The following is a 26,625-nucleotide window of genomic DNA, read 5'->3' on the forward strand; positions in this document are numbered from 1 at the left end:
TGTTATATCTAGAGCTTTAGATTCTTGCTCTGCCGCGTACTACTAGTCTACTTGAACGATCGAACCCGCAACGTCACAAGAGAGAAGACAGAAGACTAATAAGTAGGAATGTTATTCCCAATACCGTGTCAATTATGGTACAAGACTGTCGGGTATTTGTAGTTTCTAGTAAAAGTGAAATCATCATTATAGTTATCCAGCGCGTACACGGGGGGATATTAGCATTGTCCAATAGGGAAGCTACACGTAGTGATTCTGAGATATTCTTCCAAAGGCTGATTGGATGGAATATGTTCGGCTCCTTCTGAGCTTCTTAGAGCTTCCTCAAGTTCACCTGTGGACTGTCCTGGCACTTAAAAGAGATGTAACTACACTTTTAATTTCTTCATAGGCTTGTCGTATAATTCTGATAGATACCACAGCTGTTCTTTGGAATTATTTATTTAATATCGTCAGATCAGTCCCACGATTGCTACTGTTGAACGGTGATTAGTGGGGTTTAAAAAACTTCTTAGTATCTATCCCTAAGTGAATTACATATGCTCAGGGACAGTTGAAAAACAAGGTTCTTATTAAGACAATCCTTGTACAACCGGACATTATATGGAACATTACTGAACATAGCTACTCAATGATGATAACAACCAGTGTTGATAAGAGACTTTGAAGTCCAGGATTATGAGTTTGACAGGAATACAAATGATACTTCTTACCATTTCACCGTAATCTGTCACATAACAGTTCTTACAAATCATTACGAAATTATGGAAAGGTAACGATTAAAACTGAGTTCGACAAAAAACATCCACTCTACTCGCCCAAGTAGGCGAGCAGGTTATTTTCCAAGGGTCACTGGATGTGTTGGGATGTGAATTAACTGAACTGCTAGGAAATAGCCTGGAAGAGGAAAAAATGAATACAACCTATGTAAACGCAAACAAGTACACCCCTTGCAGCTGGTTACTAACTACAGACAAATAGTTTACGCAAAACACACCACTTATCTGAGGATCACACTTTTCACGTACCTGCGTCCTCTTCAATACCTATAGTGAAATAATCCGAGGGTTAACGACTTTTATTTTTGTTTTACAATTTCAGGGCTAGGATCATAGAAAGGCTACCATATAAAGCCATTGGATGTGACAACTAAGCCTTCAGTCCCTCAAAATCCAAGACACTTTAAAGCACCTAGATCCAAACAAGCTCCAGGAGCTCATTAGAATCCGACCAAGAGTTTTGAAATGAAGTCAAAACTTATTGTATACCTACTTGGTAACCTCTTATTGGGTTTATTAGTTTACAATGAACCACCTCTTGACTAAGAGTGCGGTCGTTCCCACACATGAAAGGGGTTCACTCTGTAGCTGTAAATAATTCCCCAAAATCAATAGCTCATTAAGTGTTCGACATTGGATGCTGACCACATTGTGTTTAAGTGGACTTGTTTGACTGAAGGCTTTCGGTCACGCATCCGTACTAGATCACGTTACGAACCAGCGTGGGACACAGCTCCTACGTTCACCAGCCAGATTAGAGCAAACACTTCTCGATATATTGATAACGTGTCAATTATATCTTTCCAATCTCTTCGCATCTGACTTCTGATTTCGATTGGTTGGGGAAAGCTTCGAATATAGAAGGTGTTACTGGTTGCTAGTTGTCAAACTAGAATACTAGTCGTATCTTCACAGGTATTAGGTTGGAACCCTCCATAGGCCAAACACCAGAAAGCAGTTGACGGTTGTAATATGATATATTTGTTGGCGATCTTGTGGTATCGAAGAAATACTGAGATTGTGCCAAAGTTAACAAGCGGAACTACTGAGCGTACGCGAGTTCGTGCATGGTCACAGGCAACGGCAGAAATGTGTATGCTTTGTACTTTTAAAGAAATAGGTACTGTAAAATAATCACTGGTATAATTGGTTATGATAATAATTGTTTCCATCATACAAGTCACGTTCTCGTCATAAAAGTAGGTCACTACAATCTCCTCGAGCTGCTGAATTCGCCTGTGATTCCCAACTGTCTTTATAATAAACTATCGATCAGTTGTACGTTGAACTAGTACGACACACTGGTACAAACCACTGTCAGACTCTTTGCTTATTTTCCCACGTTCAACTGTAATTTCAACAATTATATTTTATACACGCATGTAGATATCCCACTGCCTATATTATTCCTTGTAAATTTTCATAAATACTTGTGCAACTTATTCATTGATAACTTTGACATATTTTAGCTGTACTCTGCTTATGTGCGTTTGACATTTATACTTTATTTGGATATCTGTAATTTATGCAATATTCACTTTGCGTACAAAATAAGTTGCCTATTTTGCAATGACTAGGTTTTCACTAGTACTCTAATCTGGATATCTCAATCTCTACATTCACTCATCCAGTTTCCCTGATCACATTAAAATATGAAATATACTCGTCCTTAATGTATCCCCTATTTGAATTTTAATTTTTACGTCGTATTAATGTGTTTAGTCCATAAGTATCTGAAGTTAAACGAGCCATATTTTTGACATGCATAATCATCATTCAGCAGTATTTCAACCGAAAATGAACATAAAAAGCATAATTATTATGTTCATGAAACTCTTTTATGTTTTTCAAAGTGATACAGGTGACCAAAGCATTAGCTGTCAGTAAACACTTGTTAGAATCAATCACGACGTAAGCGCGGTGATTCGGAACTCGGCGTATCTTTGCTAGTTTACTGGCATTTGCTTTGGGAAGAATCAATGTCTCATTCCCCTGGCGACAAGGTTTTCGCTAAGATCAAAGGATTTCCCAACTGGCCTGCTAGGGTATTTTGATGATGATCCTAATACATTTGTAGGTAAACCCCCTTCCACATGATGTACAAATACCCAAAGGAAAACTTCCTATATTTTTCTACGGAACTTATCAAGTGTAAGCTTGTTGAGTTTTGTATTTACCTCATGCAGTTCATTTGTTTCCGTCAAAAATATTGTTCCTTACGAGAAATTTAAAGATAAGTGGGGAAAGCCAAAGCCAAGCGCACAGTTCATGGCAGCTATGAATGAAATCGAAGCTAATCCAGGCATCTATATGTTGGGAGAGGTAATCTAATTTCCATTAGACTGAAACCTACCTAGGATCCTAGAGCTGAGAATTTCCTGCACCAATTTTATGACTTCAAACCAAGTAAGTAACCTTTAGCTGTTTTTAATCAAATGGATGTAATTTATTCTGTAATCTCGTGATAGGACGTTTTGTTTAAAGCTTAATCCAGAAATTGCTTCGATTTCACAACAGACTAGGTTTTAATGAAAATTTCCCTAGTGTTCACATGGTCAATGTAATGGTGTCTCGAGTTCCTGCTTGGGATTAGTAAATCGGCGGTCCTCAGATTCGAACTAGTAAGCATTATTTGGTTCCGCTATCTGAGTATTATCACGAGCCTTCACGATAAATTCAGCTCTAAACTAGTTACAAGAGACTCTGTAGTAGGTAGACCAAAATAATACTAATGGATACAATAGTCTTCCTCTGAAGCTCAGGTGGTGTCCATATGGTTGTAATAATTTACATAGGGACATGGACAGTATTTTTTAAAGGGAGCTTGTGGCCCTGTTGTTACATGTGGTAAGTTATTTGATTTGTCCCTAATAACATGATTCAATCTAAGTAGCGGATATCATGGCGAAACTACAGTTTGTGGACAAATCAATGAAATTAGAGACTGTAATTCATGGATTTTGGCGCGGAGTTCCTTCATCTCTGTTGTTAAATAGCATTTTAGCCTTATAACTGATATCAGTACGTAATGACCTCAGTTTGTAACCGTAACGTAACTCTAAATCCTAATCATAATTCCTCACTTATTTATAACTCTTTTAACCCCAGTAAGCAGGCGGATTTTTCAAAGACTATTGGTATGGCTTCTAGGTCACCTATAAAGTATAGTCTCACCGAAATCACTTCATACGATCTAATTTTTCTGACTAGGAATCATTAGCAAAAAGTATCAAGATTATTTGAGGAAAGACATTTTCAGATTCAGGTATGGTAAGGATAGAAGGCCTACGTTATTCCCTTTCTAGTATCTAGTATGATTTCATGTGTCTAGTCTTCTCTTGAACGAGTCCATTGAAGGCGCGGACACCATTGCTTCGGGTAACAGGTTCAGAGAATTAACTCGGTTTGAAGACCTGTATACCACGGGTGTTTTGTTCGATCTTGGCTTTTCTACTCGCCTGCTATACCCTCTGAAATGACCCAATCTAGTGGAAGGAAAAAGAACATGTTAGATAGATGAACTTTTTCTGGAACCTTGTTGTTCATTGTTTATTAAGTTATTAGTTTTCATGAATGTCATTATGGTCTTTTCGAATATTCTTTCCGAAATTTTGACTACGACACTGATGAGGCTGACAGATCTGTGGTTTGGTGGAAGTTGTCTTGATCATGTTTTATGTATTGGAGTGATGACTGCATCCTTCCAGTCCATAGGTAACTCACCTTGACCAAGTGACATATTGAATATCACAGTCAGTGGGACTGCAGTATATTGTGCAATTAGTGTAGGAAGCAATTTCCTACAGGGGTAACTTTAAGCTATTCTCTAAACTGTCGAATACAGAGTCTTGGTTTCGCCAAAGTCAGAACAAGTAAGCTATTTGGCTTAATAAACTTTATCTGTTTCTAAAACGTAAATTAACAACATTAGTATACGAATAAACAGTAGTCTATTACATAGGGAAAAGGTGAAATATAAATGACATACCGAACAGTAACTGGAGAATAGGAAAAATGGGTCAAAAGGGAGAAAATTGTGTTAGAATGAACATAAGATTGTGATTGGTGGATAAAACAAAGACAGTCATACAAGGTCAAAGAATTTAGTGCGGTGGTGAGCGTTTCACTTATCATTGGTGTGTTCGCTTATCGATCTCACTTTACAATTAGTCCCAAGATTACGAGGTGTAGTTCATGTGGTCCTGTTGACTTTCCCGTGTCTAACATTTTCAGAGTCCACGGTCAGCAAACAGTTTATTGACTTCGTATTTGGGTCTAGTTCTTCGCCTGGAAGAGGCTCCTGAGTGAAAAATGCCCCGAAATAGTTGCTATAGCCTCTGATATTTCCTGGTCATTCTCTATTATCTTAGTTCCACCACCTTCTGTAATTAGGTTGGGAATCCAATACTGCGTCCTTTTTCTGTAATTTATATATGAGAATAGTCTCCTAGGTTGCTTGATTACAGATTAGGCTAACTGACTTTCATGTTTCCGCTGAGCTTCCCGGATTATAATTATACCTTCCCTAATTGAAGCAAGAAGTAGTGCTCAAAGGCATCTGTGGCTCACCGTTTATGGTCTTATGCACTTAAGAAACCGCATTTATTTAAGTTTTGATAAGTTTACTTTAAAAAACTGCATTTATATATGATTCATTTGGATGTGACTGATGCTGCACTCTTAATCCCATTAGTCACTCAAACTAGTACCATTGATAATACGTTATTGATCTTCAGAGTATATAAATGGGATTATCAATCTTGTTATTGTAAATGGATGGAGTGTTGATTTTTTTTTATTTTATTTTATTTAAACACATAAATATTGGTACAAGGAAGCACCAGATACATATGCGCCGCACAAATCTCATTCGATTTGTGTGAGGGCTGTGATACTGCCCAGACTGAAGCAGGTGGTTTTCTTATGGGGCTACACCCCGAGCCTTTGACCTGAAGGTCTAGTCCACAAGGCAGTGGAGCATCGTGAGGAGATGCAGTCCCATGGTAGCCGGTGATCAATGATTGATTCGTACACCATTTGTTCCATCAGGATACTGGAGCCCATGTGCACCATTGGTTTGGAATCAGGGTTTTCCAACTCCCCTAGGTGGACACTCCACATGCACCAACCCGGTTAAAGCGCCGGACATTCGCTTTTCGTCCTCTCGATTTCGTAAACAACACCCCCGCCACGAGAAGGCAGTGAGTAGGCCTTATGAGAGCATTTGGAGAGGGAGAGCAGACTCTCCCCACTCTCGGCCGTACCAGGGCATTTGGAGTGTTGATGCATTAAGGCGTATTGTCTAGTCCTGGTTGTAATTGTTCTCGATATTAGAAGGACTAAAATCTCATATATACTGTGTGTAGAGCTGCAAGAAAGTTTATAGTGTGGTTTGTAATCAGTTCTACTACCGCTCAAGCAACCTTGTGAAGCGTACTACGAGTTTACAACACTTATTCAGACTTGAAACGACTCTTTCCAAAAGTGATTCGTATGTATAGTTGATAGCCGTATCCTATGATGATCCTCATCATAGCTCCCAAACCAACCTATATTGGCTGCAATAGTTGTTGCTGCGCAGTAATTTAATTGTTCTCTATTGGTATGATTCTCATACAGTAATTTTCCCTATTTTCGCTTAACAACCATCCGTAGAAAGATGACTAAGAATACATAAGGAAATCTATGCTAAAGGGCCAACAACTTACACAACTCATAGGTATATATATATTGTCTGATCCAGACAGAGACACAGATGGTGCTGTTGATCGGATTTCATTCATTTAATCACAATAGCCTGTTTACACTTCCATCCTTCACCCACCATATCTTAAAATAGCACATAATCTGTCTGAAATCCTTCAGTTTACGTAGTTTAATGATAAAAGCACTCAACTTCCAACGTTTAGACATCAGGTTTGAACATCACTTCGCCGACTTGGTTTAAGTAGTCGATCAATATCACTGGTTCTAACTGAAAAATGCTACCGAATACCGAGTACATGAACCTGTATTTTATTATTGGGTTTCATCAAATTAAAAGCGTCCATCTTTTCACTTATGTATCATTTAGCTGATTGGTCACCCCATAGAACTCATTTTTTAAAAACTGGTTTTCTGATTTCTTTTTTAGTAGGTAGTGAATGTGTTCGCCAATACAAACGTCAGTATTCCAGGTAATTTTCCGTATCTTAATCTTAAAATACGTTAGTTTCTTGAATTTAACAAAAGAAGTTTAGTCAATGCAGATACTCGGCTCCTTATCAGTTCAGAGGTTTCAACCTAGTTCTAGCTAGTTTAGTCGTAAATAAAATATGATCTCTTTATATTGTACATAATAGGTAGAACTTGCATCCTGAGATGGTTGGGACATGTGTTACACATGTCCAACCACCGCCTACCTCAACAGTCGATGTTTTCTGGTGTAGGAGTAGGCCGAAAGAAAATTAGTGGCAGTCAAATCAAAACATGGCATCAGTCCATGAAGTCACTGACAATTGGACTGAGCCATGCTAATAGATGTAGACTACCTGGTTGGGATCCGTGTGATTATCGTAACCGATAGTTGGAAACTTTAAATGACATGGCTTCAAATCGTTTGAAATGGTGCAGTTGCATCCGTTCTTTGTCTTCGGACAAATTCTGAGATCTTAAATTCCTCATGACTTTTGTTTTGTGTTTTTATTTCATTACTTTGTATTTTCTTCCGGAATCGTATCTTCAATACCTGGTCTTTCCTGTTAGTGCTAGTACTGTTACTACCTGTATTACGCTGGGATTTTGCTTGAAAACTTCATCTCTGTGTGGTAATGGTGTATGGCAACTTAAACCGACGTAACCGATCTACATACGTATGAGGTTCTAGGTTGTAACTGACTGATTGAATATTTACACTCGGATTTGTATATTGAACAACGTGTATTTATGGAGAATAAATTTTGTTTGTAGTAGTTTGTTTCATTGGAATATAGTTTGGATCACAGGTTGTTATCTGTTGACGAAATTCATCTTCACATTGTTGTGTTATGATCTAGTGTTATGGTATTGGAGTTATGCAACACACCATAAAAATTACCTTACTTGAAACTCGAAACAGTCTTTGATCTAATATTATCAAGCGATTTTACAGTGCTGGTAATAAACCAGTAGTTTCATGGAAGTTGGATAGAGACAGTCATTTTAATTTTCTATTTTTGGTATCCCAGTTTGTTTTAAGAGGACCACTAAGTGGATTCTGTTTCCCTCACTTTACTGCCAGTACAATCATCTTCAAGCACCTGGGTCTTGTTGATCTCTTTATACTCTATTGAGGTTTGGTGTCCTATATTGATGCACATTTATTCCATACACTAAATTCTGCCATATATAATCTGGAAAATTTAGATATTACATAGTAACTGTAGAATCCTTCAGTTTGAAAATAATTTAGCTTCTAAATACTTTAATTCCACAATAAACCGAAGTAGTATGTTGATTGGGAGGTATCTGTATCCTAAATCGTTCTGCGGCAGCTGCTTCTTGACATCGTGGTCAGACCTGCCTATCGTAACGAACTAATCAACCTATATTGACTGAAACGTCTGTTCATTTAGATGGTACCATGCCTGTTATCCGTGTTAGGTTTAGTGCTGTAACATCAAAAGCAGAAAATTTAAGGTCTGAGGTGGAACTGCTACCAACTGTACTCATGTATGATGTCGGTAAGGTATTTCCCTCGAACAGTCAACATCTCCAGCAATATTACTCTCCAACAACAAGAGGGTTAGAATGAGTCCCTTTGGGACTGTGTTCCACTCTCTCATTCCTGGAAATTGGCTTACAGATATTTTCCAATAGCCTTCCATTCCAATGCAGCGTACCTAAAAAATCGACACAAGTCCACTAACTCTTAGCATGGTTGAAAAGACCATATCTAACGTGAAGTGTTACAGATCGGCAGGATAATTTCATCGATTTCTAATGATAGTGACTGAGTCTTATAAGTTCGACTTACTGAGGTATTAACACGTATCTGAGAATTAAATGTAATTCCATGTTACTGGTCTCGATCTCCTATCGTTTCAGTGTATGAGAAAAGACGGAAATCCTCGTTGAACATCAACAGGGGAATCGGATTAACTAGTATGATGTCTAGAATGTTGTTCGCTCTAGTCACTTGACGCCTGAATGGAGCTCGAAAAAAATCAAGAAGAGGAACTGGGTTTCAAACCTGGATGTGAATGTATTGGTCAAATATTTACTCTTCGATAGGTTATGGAGAATAAATCAGTCAGCTACAACGTAGGGCCAGGCACATATATGCAGCGGTCAAAGTTGCCATAACTCCTTAGCACAACAAGATGAACACCGGATTCATAGTAGTTAATTTGATGGTGGTAGTATATAAAAGAAAGGCTATATATGGAGAATATGGAGAATAAATATACGGACTGTAGTGGTACTTCTCGACCTCATTGATCGGGAAGTTTTGTGGTAGTGCTTGTCATGAGATCTATAGAAATAATGCATAAACCTTTTAATGACTCTCTACGTGAATCCATTCGAAAAACTGTTATCAGAGTACGTAACATCAAGGATTGCTCACTCTCCATTTTTATTTAGCTTCATCAAAAACATTCTTTTAGGATTGACACTTTTTTCGCTTAACTTGATTGATCTTTGTACCAGAAAATTCATTTGATAACCTGAACCAAATGCAGATTGTTCTGATCACCTTGTACAACAGTGAAAGCATGTTCGGTATATATTTTTCATCCTCCAAGTGTAAAACGTTTCTGCAGGAGAGATTTTCATTTGTTTATTCAAAGTCCCAATACTTCTACCTGAAATTTGTGCTATTGATGTCATTCAGAAGAACGATAAAAGCTCCATGACCAAACCATCCAGCTCAGAGAACAAAACTCCATCAAAATCATTACCACATAATATTCCACTTTGTAGTACTTACTTCATGGCTATGAAACATGGTCTATGCAAATGTAAGGCATGTTTAAGTTGTGGGAGTTTGATCATTAGTATTAATCACTTTTACACCCAATTTCTTCAATGTTCAATACCGACTGATATTTTATCAAATAAATTGTAATGCTATATATAATCAAGTATTTATTTAAAAATTTGAATATTTCATTCTTACTTGATTTTTGGGTGATTAGGAAGTCAAAAGTTGACAATGACCAACCACTCAGTACTACTAAACGAGGGACAAGTAGTAATGATCAAATAAATCGTGTCAGTGATGATACATCGAGTGAAATAAGCACAGATCAATCGAGAGTCAATAGCTTAGACCCAGCTCCTGAAGATAGTAATGATGAAGAGACATTGATAGATGATACAAATCATCACTTACAGTTTAATAATTATCAGCAAGTGGATATAAGTTGTCCGGAGTTGCTTAGCCCTAGTTCAACAATTGATCGTCCATCTGATGAAAAAGATTCTTATCAAGAGAATAGAGAAGCTCGTCGACTTGCTCGTAAAATGCAGAAAAAAGCTGAGAAAAAAGCTTTAAAGAAGGCTGCTAAACGAGAAGCAAAACGATTAGCAAAAGAGAAACGAGCTGAAAGACGTGCTCGACGAGAAGCTAAACGTGAATTAAAACGTCTTCATAAACTGGAAAAATGTCGTTTAACGGAACAAGGAAGTTTAGATTTTGATGTTCAAGAATCGAATACGAGAAATCCTGACGTTAACCTAGAGAGCTCTAGTAATCATGCATGGGATGAAAATCACTGGTCTTCCGCTTCTCATTCTGAGCCTGTTCAAACTAATGAAGATTCTACCGACTCCAGTTCTAACAAACCCATCGTGCCTACCTTGGACGATAAATGTGCCAACCCGCTTCGTAAGTTTTATGCAATCCTTTTGTTTTAAGCTTGTAAATCTGCAGTTGAACCACTTTCCTATACATCCATTTTATGTTTATATATCTGTATAAGTGAAGCTTAATGGTTGGCTTGTTTGAAAGTTTATTTGATAAACACTTGATGTTCGATGCAAATTCGTCTACTTTATACTGGCTTTTCATCATTAATCGTATGGATTCTAATTGCAATAGTTAACTTGAGACTACTATGCCTGATGATCGATATAGATATTGTTTGCCAAATTAAAATCTACGTTGACATTGTAAACTACTAGTAAACTCTTTTTCTTAGGTTAGATACTTAATAACAAAAAGTTCAGTTTTACTTAAGACTATTACTTATACAATCTATTCATCACATTGACGATAAACCATAGGTTCATGGAATTTTTCAGTTCATTCATCAAAATTGTGGTCCTTTTTTACGAAAGTCGTGTACAACTCAAAGTATTTAATCTTGTTACTCCTCATTGAAGCATAGGCCACGACCAGGATTTTGCAACCAACACCATCTCTGAGCTCTGCCTTCCAGTACAAAAGTTCCATTCATCTTCGCGATGTGTGTCTGCAGTTCCTGACACAATATGTTCTTTCATCTGCATTTTTCCCTTTTATCTTGAGGATCCCAAGTTACGGCTTGCCTCGTGATGCAGTTGACGATTTCCATAATGTGTATCCCATTCACTTCCAGAGTCTTTTCCTAATTTCCTCTTCGTTTGAAAGTTAATTCATCACAAAATATTCTTTATTTCACAATATTATTATCATGTTCAGAAAACAGTTTCTTCAATGTTCACCAATATTCTATTTGTATACACGGGATAGGATTTTTTTATAAACAATGATAATTAATCCATTTCAAATCGTGTTACCGAATGGTGACTGATGATATTTGAGGACATTGTTGTATCATTTAGATTGTTTTCTTGAATAGTATTTTCAATGATCAATTTTTTTTGGCTTGATAATTTCATGGTGTTTGGCAACTTGAACCGATGTACATATGTACCACATTCTACGTTGTGACCAACTGACTGACTGTTGTGTCTGTCGATTGTTATATCCGCGGAACTGCCTGGCTGGCTTGCGCTTGGTACTGAAAACCTCAAATCCGACGACGCACAGAGAAAACACTAAGACAGTAGTTTTTGATTTATTTAACTACGGAAATAAATCAAAGTGAGATATATGAGTATAGTACTGTTTGAATGGTTTCTATACAATCAGATAAATTGAACTGAGTAGTAATTAACATCAATTTCTCAATAACTTGCAATTAAGCATCTGTGACCAAACGGGGTAGGACTAAATTATTCCTCAAAATATGGTTACATGTCATCGATGATCAATTTTATATCCCAGTCGTCACTCCTAATCAATTAATTCATTGCTCTCTACATCACACCTGACACATAGTCCATCACGACGCCGTAAATTCATTCACTTTAGATTTTGAGTCCCATAACTCTTGCATACATACCTTTCTTTCTCATTAATTTTATTACTACAATTATTACAACTTATTTGTGTTTATTCATTGTGCATAGCTACTATCGTATGACAATTTGAGCCTATTCATATTATTTGTGCCAATCTATACACCGACTATGACTGACTGTGTCTATCTGACCTAGTCTCACAATTTTTATAATTTTTCTAGTTGTTAAAATAATTTTTTTCAATTCATTATAGTTTCAAATTCTTTTCTTTTCTTCTCAATGTGTATATATTTATGTGATAAATGAATGCCTACTTGTAATGTGATTACTATCCTGTATATCTCATTTTTCTCCATTCAATTGTCACATCAGCTTTACATGATAAGAGTACTTTTTGTTGGGTATTTGAAGGTAGGTAGTCGACAGGATATTCTGGACTTAAGTTTTATGCTATTTGGCACTTGTTTACAAGTGTGTCTTCTTAATTGTTTACATGTTGAAATGCAATTCCCTTTCAATCATTCATCACTTAATATCTATGTTAACAACCTATGCGCTACGTCACTGAATTTTTAGTAATTTTGGATATTAGTGGCTAGCAGCAGAATCTAGAACTGATGTTTTATCTTTTTTGAGACGTCGCAGCTGGATTTACCTCGATTGTAGTATTGATATCTACACACTGGCATCTGCTGGGATAACCGGGTAAGTAATAGTAAGGTTAGACTCAGGGTATTAGGGAATGATGATGGTAAATCAGTTGATGAGGTCATTAATCTTCATCGACTGAGATGGTTAGGCCACGTGTTACGTATGCCTGAACACCGATTACCACGACACGCAATGCTGACTAGTATTGGGGATAATTGGAAGAGAGTTAGGGGTGACCAAACCAAAACGTGGCATCAGTGCTCGAATTCATTAACTTCTAGTCTGTACCATGTTGGTAGGTGCAGACTACTTAGTTGGGGTTCGTGTGACTATCGTAACCAATGGTTGGAGACTGTGGGTGACATGTCTCAGAATCGATCACAATGGCGTGGGTGTATACACTCTCTGTCTTCCCTTAAACTATGAGATTAAAATTTCTTCATATCTGTCTTCCTTCCTGTACTATATTCTTATATACAATCTTTCTTTTATATATTGTCTTCATTAAATTAACTACTTCTACACATATATGAAAAAAACTGAAATGGAACTAGCTCGACGCAAAGGGTTTGTGATCCTGGATATAAGGTTTTGAAGACCAGTCTCCAAACTACTGACATTTTCAATTAGTAGTATAGCTAATAAATGAGATATACATGTCTAAATTAAGACGTTCTAGTCAATGTGACTATGTAACCCATCACTGATCGGGATTCTCAAACCACTTATTTCGTAATTCAATTGTAAGGCTTTGAATTTTACTATTGTTGGTGTGGAGAACTGAAGTTGATCAGTCTCTTGGTATGTATACATCCTGAGCGGATTGCTTCGTTATTTCCATCAGTCACAAGGATTTCTGAACATAACTGATTAGTAGCTAGTGGTAGAATCTAGGACGTGCGTTTCGTCCTGTTTAGCAATCTTCAGTTAAATATATATACCACATCCCAACCACTGCTTTGAGCAACAGTGATGAATTCAGTTATAAGGGCCTATATATCTAGTTGGGTGTGTAGCGTATTTGGATATTAAGTGAAAGGCCATAAGTTTTAGTCTCAGAATGAACATCAAAACTAGGATTTGGCAGGTATGTCCGGCTAATAGGTCACAAGTGAGACAAAACGTGTGTGTTTCGCTTAGAGCCACAGTCTGTATGACGACTAGTGATTTCACTTTATTAGTAAATGTGATAATGGGTACTTTGAAATTTATATGCAATGAATTATGTAATGCAGTCAAGTAATGCGTTATACAATTGTGTTAATTTATAGTATTCATACATCAACCTAATGATGATGATGATGGTATATTTTCAACTCATCAAAATGACAACTCTTCTTCCGATGGAGAACTTTTAACTAAAGAAATGAAGTTCTCAAACACTACACCTTCAGAATATGATAAACCCGAATATTCTATTGGAAATAAACGCACAGGAATATTTTTACATTCTGATGAAAGCGATAATGAAAGTTCTCAACTATTAAATGGGGCAATGAAATTGGAAAGTAGTGAAATTCCTCCGAAGAAAAAAGCTAAAACAGAATTAATTAACGATAATGATGATGATGACGACGACAGAATGTGTCATTCTGAAATGAAAATTATGTCATCATCAAAATCAACTGGTCATCACTCTCAAACGAACAATGAACAAGATGTCAAACAATCAGTAGCAGTAACCGAAGCTACTGATTTATTGGCAGTTGAGGGGTTTAACAATTCAAAATCACCTGTTTCTGAACTTTTATCGGATGCTGTCACTAAACATGGCGTCATCACTACTACTACTAGTAATAATAATAATAGTAAACGAAAGAAGTCTGAACAACATCGTTCTCGTTTACGTAAAAAGAAACCTATCTCTATATCACTTGATTCAGAGGAAGATGAAATAAATTCTGAAAAGAAAGTAATCAACCTACACGGTTCCTCCTCATCATCATCTCCATCACCTTTATCATTGTCAAATGATTCTGACGTAGAGAATTCAAAGAGCAAAGACCAACCATCTTCACAGTTGAAAGAGAAAAGTCGAGATTCTTCACCAAAATCCTCAACAATAAACAAATCAAATCGATCTAGAAAATCGAGAAATCAAAAATCTAATCAGAAAACTAATAATAATAATAATTTGAAAATGAAAAGCAAACAATCAGAAGTCAAACCGACTACCGCATCAAATACCAGTGTACGGGATGAAAAAAGGTAAGAGAAATATAGGTTTTGATAGTATTCTCTTTCATACAGTGTTACTTAATTCCTTTTTTAAATGTAGCTGATTTTCTTTTCACTATTGATAACCTTGATATACTACTTTACTGTCAAGTATACACCACTTGGACATACTGTGCTCAATTTGTTTCCTCTCATATCAGGTCAAGAATTGAGAGCAAACAATAAATCTTTTAGTGACTTGAATTTACATCAGAATCTTTTAGCACTTTGATCCGTCCGTTAGTGTTGATTTATCGAAAATGGGTTAATCACTGTATTCCAGTTAGAATCTGGAATTGATTAACATCATGATATAATTAAATCATTCGCCAGCATCTTCGTATAAGCCGATGATACTGCCCAGTTTCCCAAACTGAATTTGATAGAATGGGCTGCCATCCTGGGATACTAAAATCCGAATGTTTTAAACACTAAGCAACTTTACTCCATTAGACACCACTGATTATCTTGATATTCTTCTAAGCGGCCATTTTAGATTCAACTCAGTCGTTCTGTATGATCACATCGTAATTGTTCGTGTCCTGACCTAACTTATTTTTATTCCCCAAACTTTAAGGTAATCAACTGTGTAGTGACATTTAATTTTACTATGATGGACTACCACAGTTAGTTGATTTTTGGTAATACTAGTTTTGTAGCTTTTTGCAGTGATAAAACTAACACATTTAATTGTCAACCAACTTTTTATTTGGCTTAGTTTATTTGATTCCATAAAACTTCTGTAAATCAAACATTTACCTGAAGTTTTTGCTGATGATGTTGTTCAGAAGGACGATGAAAGCTCAACGACCAAACCATCCATCTCAGAGAACAAAACTCCATCAAAATTCACTTATAAAAAGTCTCAACCGTACTTGTGAATCATTATTGTATGACCAATTACATTTATTTAATGCAGATTTCATTCTGAAATACTTATTAGTTCTTGTTTTAGATTATCTAAATGAATGATGATTTGTAAATATTTAGAAAGAGAGAATAAGTTTAGTCAGTCTATCATACTTGTATCTTACTTGCTTATATTCATTAGGATTTTAATTGGTTGTTGTTTTCTTTATTTATTTGAACACATAAATATTGGTACCAGGGGGCACCAGATATATATGCGCCACACAAAAAATTGTCATTTCATTCAATTGTGTAAGGGCTATGATACTGCCCGGGTACCCAGACCGAAGCAGGTGGTTTTCTTAAGGGGTCACATCCGGAGCTTTCGATCTAAAGGTCTGATCCACAAGGCAGTGGAGCATCGTGAGGAGTTACAGTCCCATAGTAGCCGATGGTCGACGATTGGTTCATACACCATTTGTTCCCTCAGGATCCTGGAACCCTGTGCACCATTGGTTTTGAATCAGGGTTTTCCAACTCCTATAGGTGGACTTTCCGTGTCCACCAACCCGGTTAAAGCACCGGACATTCGGTTTTCGTTCTCTCAATTTCGTAAACAACACCTTGATTGAGAGATGTCAGTGAGTAGAACTTTCCTGGCAGAGGCTGTATACGCGTGGTTGTGTAAAAGCATTTCGAGAGAGAGAGCGGGCCCTCCCCACTCTCAACTGTACCGTACCGTATATATATATGATGTAAGACTGAGTGATATGTTTATTTTTTTGTTACAAAGACCATATAGACTGAAATTCATAGAATAAACAGAATTAGTAGATATTTTATTAAATGAATAATTTACAATCTGTACTATGTTCAGACACTATAATAGGTTGATGAGTAAGTAGTTTAATTCCATTTTAAACTCAAACTGATTGTTGAGATCATTGAAGTGAATTGTTCAATACGAGCATTTTATTATTACTTTTATTAATCTCTTCTACAACTGTAGAGATAATTGACACTTGTATTCTGATTTAAAAGATAACCTGTATTTCTTTGAGTCAGTCAGCTACAACGTAGGACCAGACACATATATGCATCGGTTCAAGTTGCTATACCTTGTTAGCACAACAAGATAAACACCGGATTCATAGAAGTAGTTAATTTAATGGTGGTAGAGGTGGAGGTTAAAACTGTACTGTAATAATTTGAAACTAAGTTAGAATCTCGAGTTTCACAATTTATTCTTTCAGGTTTGTTAATGTATTATGTTATGGCTTAGTTATTTAAAGAAATTTCTGGAATGTTCAAGGGATTATGTGATCAAGTTTTATTTATTTATTTCTATTTTTTCAACTGTTTGTTCAAGAAGATACTTGGAATTAATCATCGATTTAATCGTTTATTTTAAGTATTCACAAGTCTTTTTCAATGTTCAAAATCATTAATTTGTTCATATAATATGGATTGTAGGTTCTGTTTACAACTCATCAAATACAGATGTATGTACTTAGCTTCAACAGTCTTGCTTTAAGTGTAATGAAATGCCAAGTAATACTATGGTGTGGGTTACTGATATCCACATAAGTAGTATATGGTGGTCGGGTATTGAATGCATTTCAGTAGAAGATCGATAAGGAGAGAACGGGAACGGCACGCAATTGGTATGATAAAATGCATGAACAATAATAATCGGAGACTATGGATGGATATTTGTAGAAGGAACAGTCAAATTGAGACCATTGATTGTTATTTCGTAAACTAGTGAGCCACGATTGATGGGCTATTATTACATATTACATAATATTATTATTGTTACGAAAAAACAGATTCAAAATTTAATCCAGTTATAGATTAACCAGGTCATTTGTATTTTTTGAAAGTTTGTATCTAATTTTGTCCGTAATTCGTAATTTTAAAAGATCTGTATTTTTTTTATTTCTAATTTTTAGAATTTCTAACGATTCAAGTGGTAAGTTTTTACCGTATATATTATATATTTCCCTTTGTTAATAAGAGAAACGTGACCAAAGATATCATAGTATACAGGACTAGATCAACATGACATTGGTCACTACTACTCATGAATCAATTAACTGTAAATAAATCTCAATTATACGGAAGATCATTAGCCCAAATAGCTCAGTGGTATTTTCGCTGACTGTTTAGCTCGGTGACATAGGATCGAATCTGCTGGGAGGTACCATTTTCAAGATTACTGGTACATCTTGCTGACGAGTGCCAAATAACACGAAGTCTAGGTTCAGAGTTTCCTGTCGATTACATTCAACTATCGCCTTGCATCTAAACAGTGGATGTGATTTTGATTCAGTTAAACTTTTGGTCACCTTACAAGTTAATCGATAAAATTAGATTAACAACACTGACGTACTAGATATATGTGACGGTCGTCATTATTCAGTGATTAATCAGTTATTTTTGTATCAGTTTACATCTCTCTGATTTTTGCACGTTTTTTGAAATTCTTATCTTACTTTTCATGACAACTAAATGTATTTTAGATTACTGATTATCCTAGCTAGGACCAGTTCGTGATTTAAACCATGAAAATCCTACAATCCCTATAAATCTATCATTGCTGATAATAATTATTCGCTAACTAATAGCTACTAGCTCCAAGATGCAATTCTAATGAGAAGCCTTGACCAGTGGAGTTTAACCGTTTCGAGTGTAAAACAGTTATCCACCGCAGACAATCGATGAGGATTAGAGATTATTGCGAATTAATTTAACTGAGACATTTTTCATCGTTGGTTATAGGATCAGTGGTTTAGGGGTTAAACTTTCGGATGTGAGACCGAAGGTCCTAGATCCATTTGTCGGTTTCAGGGCCTTGGATGCCCATTGCTTAGGTGTCGGTTACTAGGACGAAATGGCCATTCAATGCTTTCAAGTTATCATTAGTGTTCTAGATAAAATCAATCCGTTATTTAAACTATGAAAATTATAAATTAGCCAATCAAATTCCTTGGTTTACCTTCAAAGTTTAACTTTGAAGGTCTATAACTACAAACCGCTACGTCTTAACTAAATATGTATATGATTCTATTTACTGTTTTGCGAATATCTGTTTGGTATATGAGATATAGTTGTGATGTTATTAGAACTCAAGCGATGTCAATTAAATTGTTCTTTTTTTACACGTAATAATGTCATCTGAATGTTTAGGTCGTTAACAAATTTCTTACTTGAGATTCACTTGACTGATTCCGTAGATTTATACATCATCAGGTCTGCTACCGAACGTGATGGATTATCAGTTACAAGCTTTTGTTTCTTCCTAAGAATCGCATCTGCAAAACTTTACATGTTAATATTCTGCTAAATTCTTTATCAGTCAGTGATCATCTCACATAAGACTTGATATAAGCTTGAATCAGTAAATGATGTTGCCATACTTCATGTTACCACAGTGAGAAGAAATAAACTCAATGCAAAGCAGACGATGGAAAATAATATCTAAAATGATAGAATTCTAAACATGACATCAATGAATGAAGAGTTAGGTATAACCTATTCAATTCAATACCTAGTGAGAGTTCTTTACACGCTCTGTATATTAGAGTGCTAGATCATGATTATATTTATGTTGCTTGAATGTCAGGCTAGATATGAAATAATAGAATAACAAATAGGTTGGAAACTCGATAACTGATGCAATTTGCGTTTACAATTGATTGATCACTGAGTAGAGACCAATGTTATGTTTGTCTATTACTTTAGTAAGGATCGAATTTTGTTGATCAAGTTGCAATGTGGTCACTAGTTTAAGTGACTCGACATCATATGCACTATGTTTTGATATAAGGTGGTTGCTACGTAGTCAACAGGGGACATTACTTGACATAGGTTTCGTGTTAATGGGTACTGATCAGCAAAGTGTACCTGTAATCATGAAGGTATTGACTCGAGCCTCCTCACTCAGCTTCACAGTTTTAGGTGTCACTACTGAGCTATTCTGACTTCAATAGTTAACCATGATTCTCTGCTGACAACCTCTAAACACCTATAACCTACAGTTACATCTATTCATCTTCAAATTTCTAGGTTTGAAGGTTCGTAATTTTTTCATCCACCAATTTAATTCGTTTTCGAATTTACTGGATATAATTTTCACCTCCATCAATGCTTTTCACCTTGTTATTTCCCTTTTCATTGTGACACTCGGAGCCGATGTACACCAGGTATAAGGTTGTTTATAACTAGCTACTGCTTGTTTAGTTCTTTTTTATCGTACTAGCTCCGAGTCTTCCGTTGATTTCTGTTCTCTTTAAATTGTTAATGTTTTCTTTAAGATATATTACTAATTATTGATCGAAGTTAGGCATGTAAACCATTGGATGTCAGGCTAATGATCTAGAGAGGTTAAACATTTGTTCATGAGACTGAAGGTCTTGGGTTAGACCCGTTTGGATTGAATCGTGGGTACGCACTTCTGAGGAGACCGATACTAGAGCAAAACAGTCGTTTACTGCCTCTTGGTTTTTAACGGATGTCTAAAATTATCAAGACAAATCCCAGAGTAACGGAAAAAGTAGCAACACTATCAAAAGTAGTAGTCGGGTTGTGATTTCAAAAATCTCCACAAACCCTTCATACTGAGATCATTTAGTTATTTCCCTCACATCTTTTTAAATATTTGCTAATACAAATACAGGTATTCGTCACGTTACACCATCGAATGATCCTGTCACTCAATTGAATCAATGCTGTCGTGACCTAAAAACCAGTCTAATCAAAGGTCATGAGAATTTTGTCGAAGCGGTACAATTATTGAATAAAGTTCGTTCTATCCCTGTTCGACTTCCTCAGTTAGCTGAAGCTTGGGATCTTATGGATTGTATTAAAAAAGTGAGTAAAGTTAATATTTTGACTTTGTATATAATTTAACTATTGTAAAATGTTAATACCAATGCTTAATTTTATTTTGTAATATTTCCATCGAATATTTGTAGATTCAAATGGCTGATTATTTTTTTAATAACATCTGATGGTATCCCATGGTGATGTTCAAAGTCGTTCATTTCCATCTGTCTAAAATCTCTTAGTAGAATGTACCTGAATACATATTATTATTCCTCGTTAGATTTCAACCGCAATGTCGCTGATTCAAGTTTTCTTACTTACATGTGTTGCTCTTCGTGAATGATAAGCACCGACTAGAGATCTCCAATCAACTTTATCGTGGCCCCCCCCTTTCTAGTTCTTTCGTACTATTCATGCTATTCACGTCTGTTTCCAGTTTCCAACACAATATGTTCTTTGATCTGCCTCTTTTGCTTTCGACTTAAAGATTCCTGGTCAGGGCTTGTCTTGTGATGGAGTTTGATTCTATTATAGCGTTTTCGCCTGAAGCTCTTCTAGAGTTGCTGCTGTTCCCAAGCCCGGATAAAAGAGGAGGATCAGGCATGGGGGTTAACTGTCCCATCTCACACTCGAGAGAGCTTTGCTAAAAAGAACTGACCAGAAATTAAATAATAAAAATTAAATTAATAAAAAAACGTGACTTTCGAACCATAGATTGTTGCCACTATTCACTAACTTGGCAAATGCTAGTTATTCTTGGGACAATATACGCCGAGTCCATTTTACTGAATGTATCTACCTCACGAATCTATGGAACGGACGAGTCCTCTGTCCTCCCTGAAATGCCCTCATATATACATACGTTTGTAGCTTCTATCAGGGAAGTTCTACTCACTCACTCCTCGTGACGGTGTTATTTAAAAGGTTTTGGCGACGAAAAACAAACGTTCAGTTAGTAAACCAGATCACTTGATCTGGAGAGTCCACCTAGAATAGTTAGAACATCCTGATCCCAAACTAATAATGTGCAGCGTCAAAGACAATGGAGGAATAAATGGTAATCGTAACCTATTTTCGGTCTCTGGTTACCATGGGACGCTGACGCTTGATTTTGTTTCACTGTTTCATGGAATAGACCTTCAAGTCCGAAGGCTTGTAGGGTAATCTTTCGAGAGGATCGCTTGCTTTGGTTTGGGTATGTATTCCATACTATTTTTGGTGCCCATTTGTAATAGATTTTATGTGGATTCAATAAATAAATAATAAAACATCCTTACTGGTTTCAACTTCGAATCATGCAACCAGATCATTATGGAGTAATGATAAAAAAATGCCCGCCCCTCTTATAGGTATTAGTTTATTTGCCAATAGTACTTCTTCATTTGGTAATGTTAATTAACGACAAAAATTCTGAAAAGAATAAATCCCTAACGAAATAGAGATGTCCTATCATACGTACTAAACACATCAGTATTTCATTTTTAAGAAATCTCTGATAAACTCACTTTTATTTCGTTTTTTGAAATATAATTTAGTTTGGTTTTGATCTCTCAGTCATATGCAACGCAGAGCCTAGAACATACATACATCAGCTCAGTGTGTCTTACCACATTATCACAGTAAGATAAAATGGTCAAGGCAGATCCATGAGTAGAAGTATTAACACAGTATCATTAGTAGTAGTAGAAAAGAGAAGATTATAAGGAGATTTCGGGATCTGGAAACTAAGGGAATAAAACCGTTTATAACAATAGTATAAATTGAATGTTCCTTTGCTATTGCGGACGTTTCTGAACCGTGTCACATGAAATCTCCAATCGCTAGTTACCGTCGACACACAAACCTCAATCAGGTTGCCTGCATCTGTTTACACGATTTAGTTCAGCAGTTCATAATTCCATTGACCGATTACATGTTTTAGTTTGACCGCCCCCTAACTTTTTTTCAATTTATTCCTACGTCAAACAAAATCATCCGTCAAGTTAAGTTGTAGTTGGTCATATGAAACACATGTTTCAACTACCTCAACGAATCAAAATGTTGATAGATGGAGATGTTCATTGTGAACATCTATGAACGAAGCTTTCGTTAGTCAATTATTATTATTTCTCAAATTCCTCATCCTCACTCCGATATATTGTAAAATGTTTATATCCATATCTCCCTTCATAGTCGTGTAAATAAACTGAATTAGAATATATTAATGCTAGAGTTCACCAGAGCTAATAAGAATTCTTTGAGTTTTAATTCATATCACTTCTGCAAACTATGTTTTTTCTACTCCTATTAATAGACATATTTGATTCAGTGATATTCTATAATCAATCATTCATCAAATTTCTGTCTTAATATTTGTTTTAGTGTCGACGGTATAAACTGTCAAGTGAAGTTCGTGAAGCTGCTCAAACAACATTTCAATTTTTTCAATCTTTACAAGCAAATACAACCAAAGAAGAGGTATATAAATGTAGTGTATGGTCTTTTTCTTCCAAAAATATCAATCTAATCATCCTTGTTAAAATTTAATTCTTAAGAATAATGACTTTGTGTGGCCCGAGTAGCTCAGTGGTAACGTCTCTGACTGTGAAGCTGAGTGACACGGGATCGAATCCGTCAGGGAGCACCAGTTCCCTTAAGATTACAGGTACACCTTGCTGACGAGTTGCCAAGTAGCACGAAACCCGGATCCAGGGTTTCCTGTTGATCACCTCCAACCACCATCTTATCTCAACATAGTGCACGCAGTGTCGAGCCACCTAGACTAGTGGCCACATTGCAACTTGATCGATAGCATTCGATCGGCACTAAGAAGGACTTGACACGCATGACATTGATCACCACCCAGTGATCAATCAATTGTGATTAAAAGGTTCTCATTAACTTATCAGTTCTATTTAAGAACAACTGAAGATTTTCTTAATGCAATGCAATGAACAGAAAGTCAAATAAACTGAACATCTAACACACAACAAACTCATCGTGGTTATTAATAGATATTGTGAATATAAAATAGAGGAGATGAGACTTTCAAGATAAAATTTATATTCCAAATATAAAGTGGAAAAATTGAAAAGGTACAACACTGTTTACATAGTAACATAAAATGACTTCATGGCAAAGACGTTTCAAAATACTAACATCAAATGGTATTATAGAAATAATCAAACAAATTAGATTATCTGGGTTCTCATCTTAGGACAACGCTTTATTTTGATAATGTAAACAGTATTTTCCATCAATCTCTTTATATAATAATAATAATGCATGATTATTTAACGTTTGTACCAGTTTGTTAGAGCAATAGTTCGAATCTAACAAGAATTTAAGCTTTTTCTAAAACCACTTTATTATTTATATATGCGCACACCTAATGAAATACGAGAAAGATTCTTACTCGATTTCATCTTATGAGTTGTTATACAATCTTAGGACTTAATTCCCCAAATGTCCTCGTACGGCTGAGAGTGGGAAGAGTTAGCTCTCCCTTTCAAAATGCTCTCACACAGCCACGCTCTTACAGCCACTGTCAGGAAAGTCCGATTCTCTGCCTTCTCGTAGTGGGAGTGTTGTTTACGAAATTGAGAAGACGAAAAGCTAATGTTCGGCGCTGTAACCTAGTTGCTACTTATTAGATACAGTCAAGATTTGTATGTTGATTAGTTTTGTCGTGTTGTATAACACCAAACTGCTAAGTAAGTACTGTTATATAAAAGTATTTTTCATTATTCTAATGTTAAATTAATAGGATTACAACATGATTTGTTCGGTTTTTTTTTCATAGCTCTCTAAAGCACAGGCACTTATTGCATCTCATCAAAATCGTATTCATTCAATTCAAGATTCTGTAATGGAAAATACTTCAAAAACTGATTCACTACCTACTTCCACTGATGTTGATAATAAACAAACATTACAAAATAATACAAATTCAAATAATTCTGAATCAACATCGAATCATGCCACCGACACTAATACCAATACAACTACTACTATTACAAATGAACCTGAAAATTTAACAGCTGATTTAGAAGCAAAAGTCGATGATGTCCTATCACGAATACGTGCAACAGAAGAACGAATGGCTGCTGCTGCCGTTTCATCTACACGATCTGATACACCATATAAATCTATATCTAATCATGTAACCAATTCCTCGATAAGATCTACAGGAGGTCGAACAATCAGAGCATCGGCCGTCGCTGCAGCCACTGCCCATATGCATGATGAAGAAGATGAAGAATCTGTCATGTCACGTGTTGAACAAGTGGCCGCTTACGAGGCAGGCTCAATAGATTATTCAAATTCAGCTAGTTTAGGGTCTCCACCCCCGCCTCCGCCTCCCCCGCCATCATTATCTTTTAGCTCTGTTGGTCCGTCTGACCAACTTGAAGCAAAGACATCCCCTAGTGTTGACCACTTAGATCTTGATTCACGTATACAGTTGTTTATGTCGGCAGCTAGTTCACAAAAATCTGTTAGGTCCTCTAACTCAAACCCTGTAATCAGTGTAGGTAAATCAGAAATGACACCTAAAGCACAATCTCATCATATTCAGCAGAATTCAACAAGTATAACCTCATCGACATCGTCATCCTCCACTTCATCTTCTACACTTCCATCCACATCATTATCGTCATCTAGCCTATTACCAGTTCTTTTAGCTAAGCGTAAAGTAATAGCAGATAAATTAGCTGCAGTTAAAGCATCTGGTTCTCCGATTAAATCATGTCATCCAGTCACTTCACCATTACCATCACCAACATCCAATAATAATGAATTAAATATTGTAGAAAAATTATCGTCTTCAATTATTACTACACCCATCACTACTACTACTACTACTACTATTCATACACCTCCATTATTGACCAAAAGGTTGAATACTGCAAAAATGCCTTCGAAAGATGAAGAATTGTATGATTTATTAGGTGTGTAATTTTTTTTTTAAACTGGTCTCTTTTCATTATTGTTATTGTTACTATTTTTTTCATGCACAGTCACAACAATATAATATTCTAAAAGTTTGCTCTCTCCCCCCCCCTTCTCTCTATCTATACATATACATATATATATATAGATATGTATTTATATTATTTGTCCTATGAGGATTTTATTCATAAACAATATTGACTTATTCAATTAGCCTCTTATCTAAATTATTTCTATGTATAAACCAGTGTATCTAATGGTAATAATAATAATAATGATCTATAAATTATAATGTTTGTATATCATCCCCAGTGTATAAATGCAAACTGTCGGCGATGAACACTTTGAAAATAAACAACAACAACAACAACAACTAAACTCGATCGGATTTGTGCTCAAGTGTGTTTGTATTCTCACTTAGTAATACTTACTATTGACCAATTTGTAGTTTTAGGATCAGTCGTGTGTGTGTATGTATGTGTGCGTGCGTGCGTACGTACGTACGTGTTTACCACCACATGCTATTGTCAATTATGGTCATTATTACTACTATTTTCTGTAATCTCCTTTAATAAGGTATCTCCATAGCCCTCATAAGCCTACATACATATATTCACCAATGTATCATATCTGTTTTTTTTGTTAATACTAGTAATGTGACATAAGGAAATGAAGTCTCACTTTCTGTTATCAAACTATCTACACTCTTCTTCTTCCCCTTCTCCTTTTCATGTATCTTAGTGATGGTTTATTGTTGTTGTTGTCTTTCGTACTGTTCTTCTATTTGGATCTTGTGTTCCATATGTTCATGTTCTATTTTGTTCTCTTCTTTCTCTCTCGCTGTCGTACACACACATCTACATATACATTTATATCACATACGGATATTCAATATCCATTCTGATAAGTTACAAAAGTGTTTTCTTTTTTTTCTTTCTATGTTTGTGTAATTTTACTAATCCCTTGTTTCTAACCTCCATTTATTGTCTTCGAGGTACTAACTTATTAACTTAGCTTTATTTTATAATAATCAGAAATCGTAATAAAAAAAAACTGAACAAAATAA

The 26,625-nt window shown here is 35.9% G+C and overlaps 1 protein-coding gene across 1 annotated transcript; it reads left to right on the forward strand.

Annotated features, from left to right (window-relative positions):
* Window positions 1-2,758: 2,758 nt before the first annotated feature.
* On the forward strand, window positions 2,759-25,566 carry Smp_125340 (putative hepatoma derived growth factor; the record flags this gene model as incomplete). The annotated part of the gene is made up of 11 exons (XM_018794319.1): window positions 2,759-2,824; window positions 2,857-2,930; window positions 2,966-3,101; window positions 3,137-3,185; window positions 6,916-6,955; window positions 9,935-10,626; window positions 14,009-14,945; window positions 17,756-17,775; window positions 20,482-20,675; window positions 22,992-23,087; window positions 24,412-25,566. 11 exons carry the CDS (start codon window positions 2,759-2,761, stop codon window positions 25,564-25,566), a joined length of 3,459 nt encoding a protein of 1,152 aa, XP_018648744.1.
* Between the last annotated feature and the right edge of the window lie 1,059 nt (window positions 25,567-26,625).

Source organism: Schistosoma mansoni, chromosome 1 (assembly GCF_000237925.1).
Source record: "Schistosoma mansoni strain Puerto Rico chromosome 1, complete genome".
Classification (NCBI taxonomy): domain Eukaryota; kingdom Metazoa; phylum Platyhelminthes; class Trematoda; order Strigeidida; family Schistosomatidae; genus Schistosoma; species Schistosoma mansoni.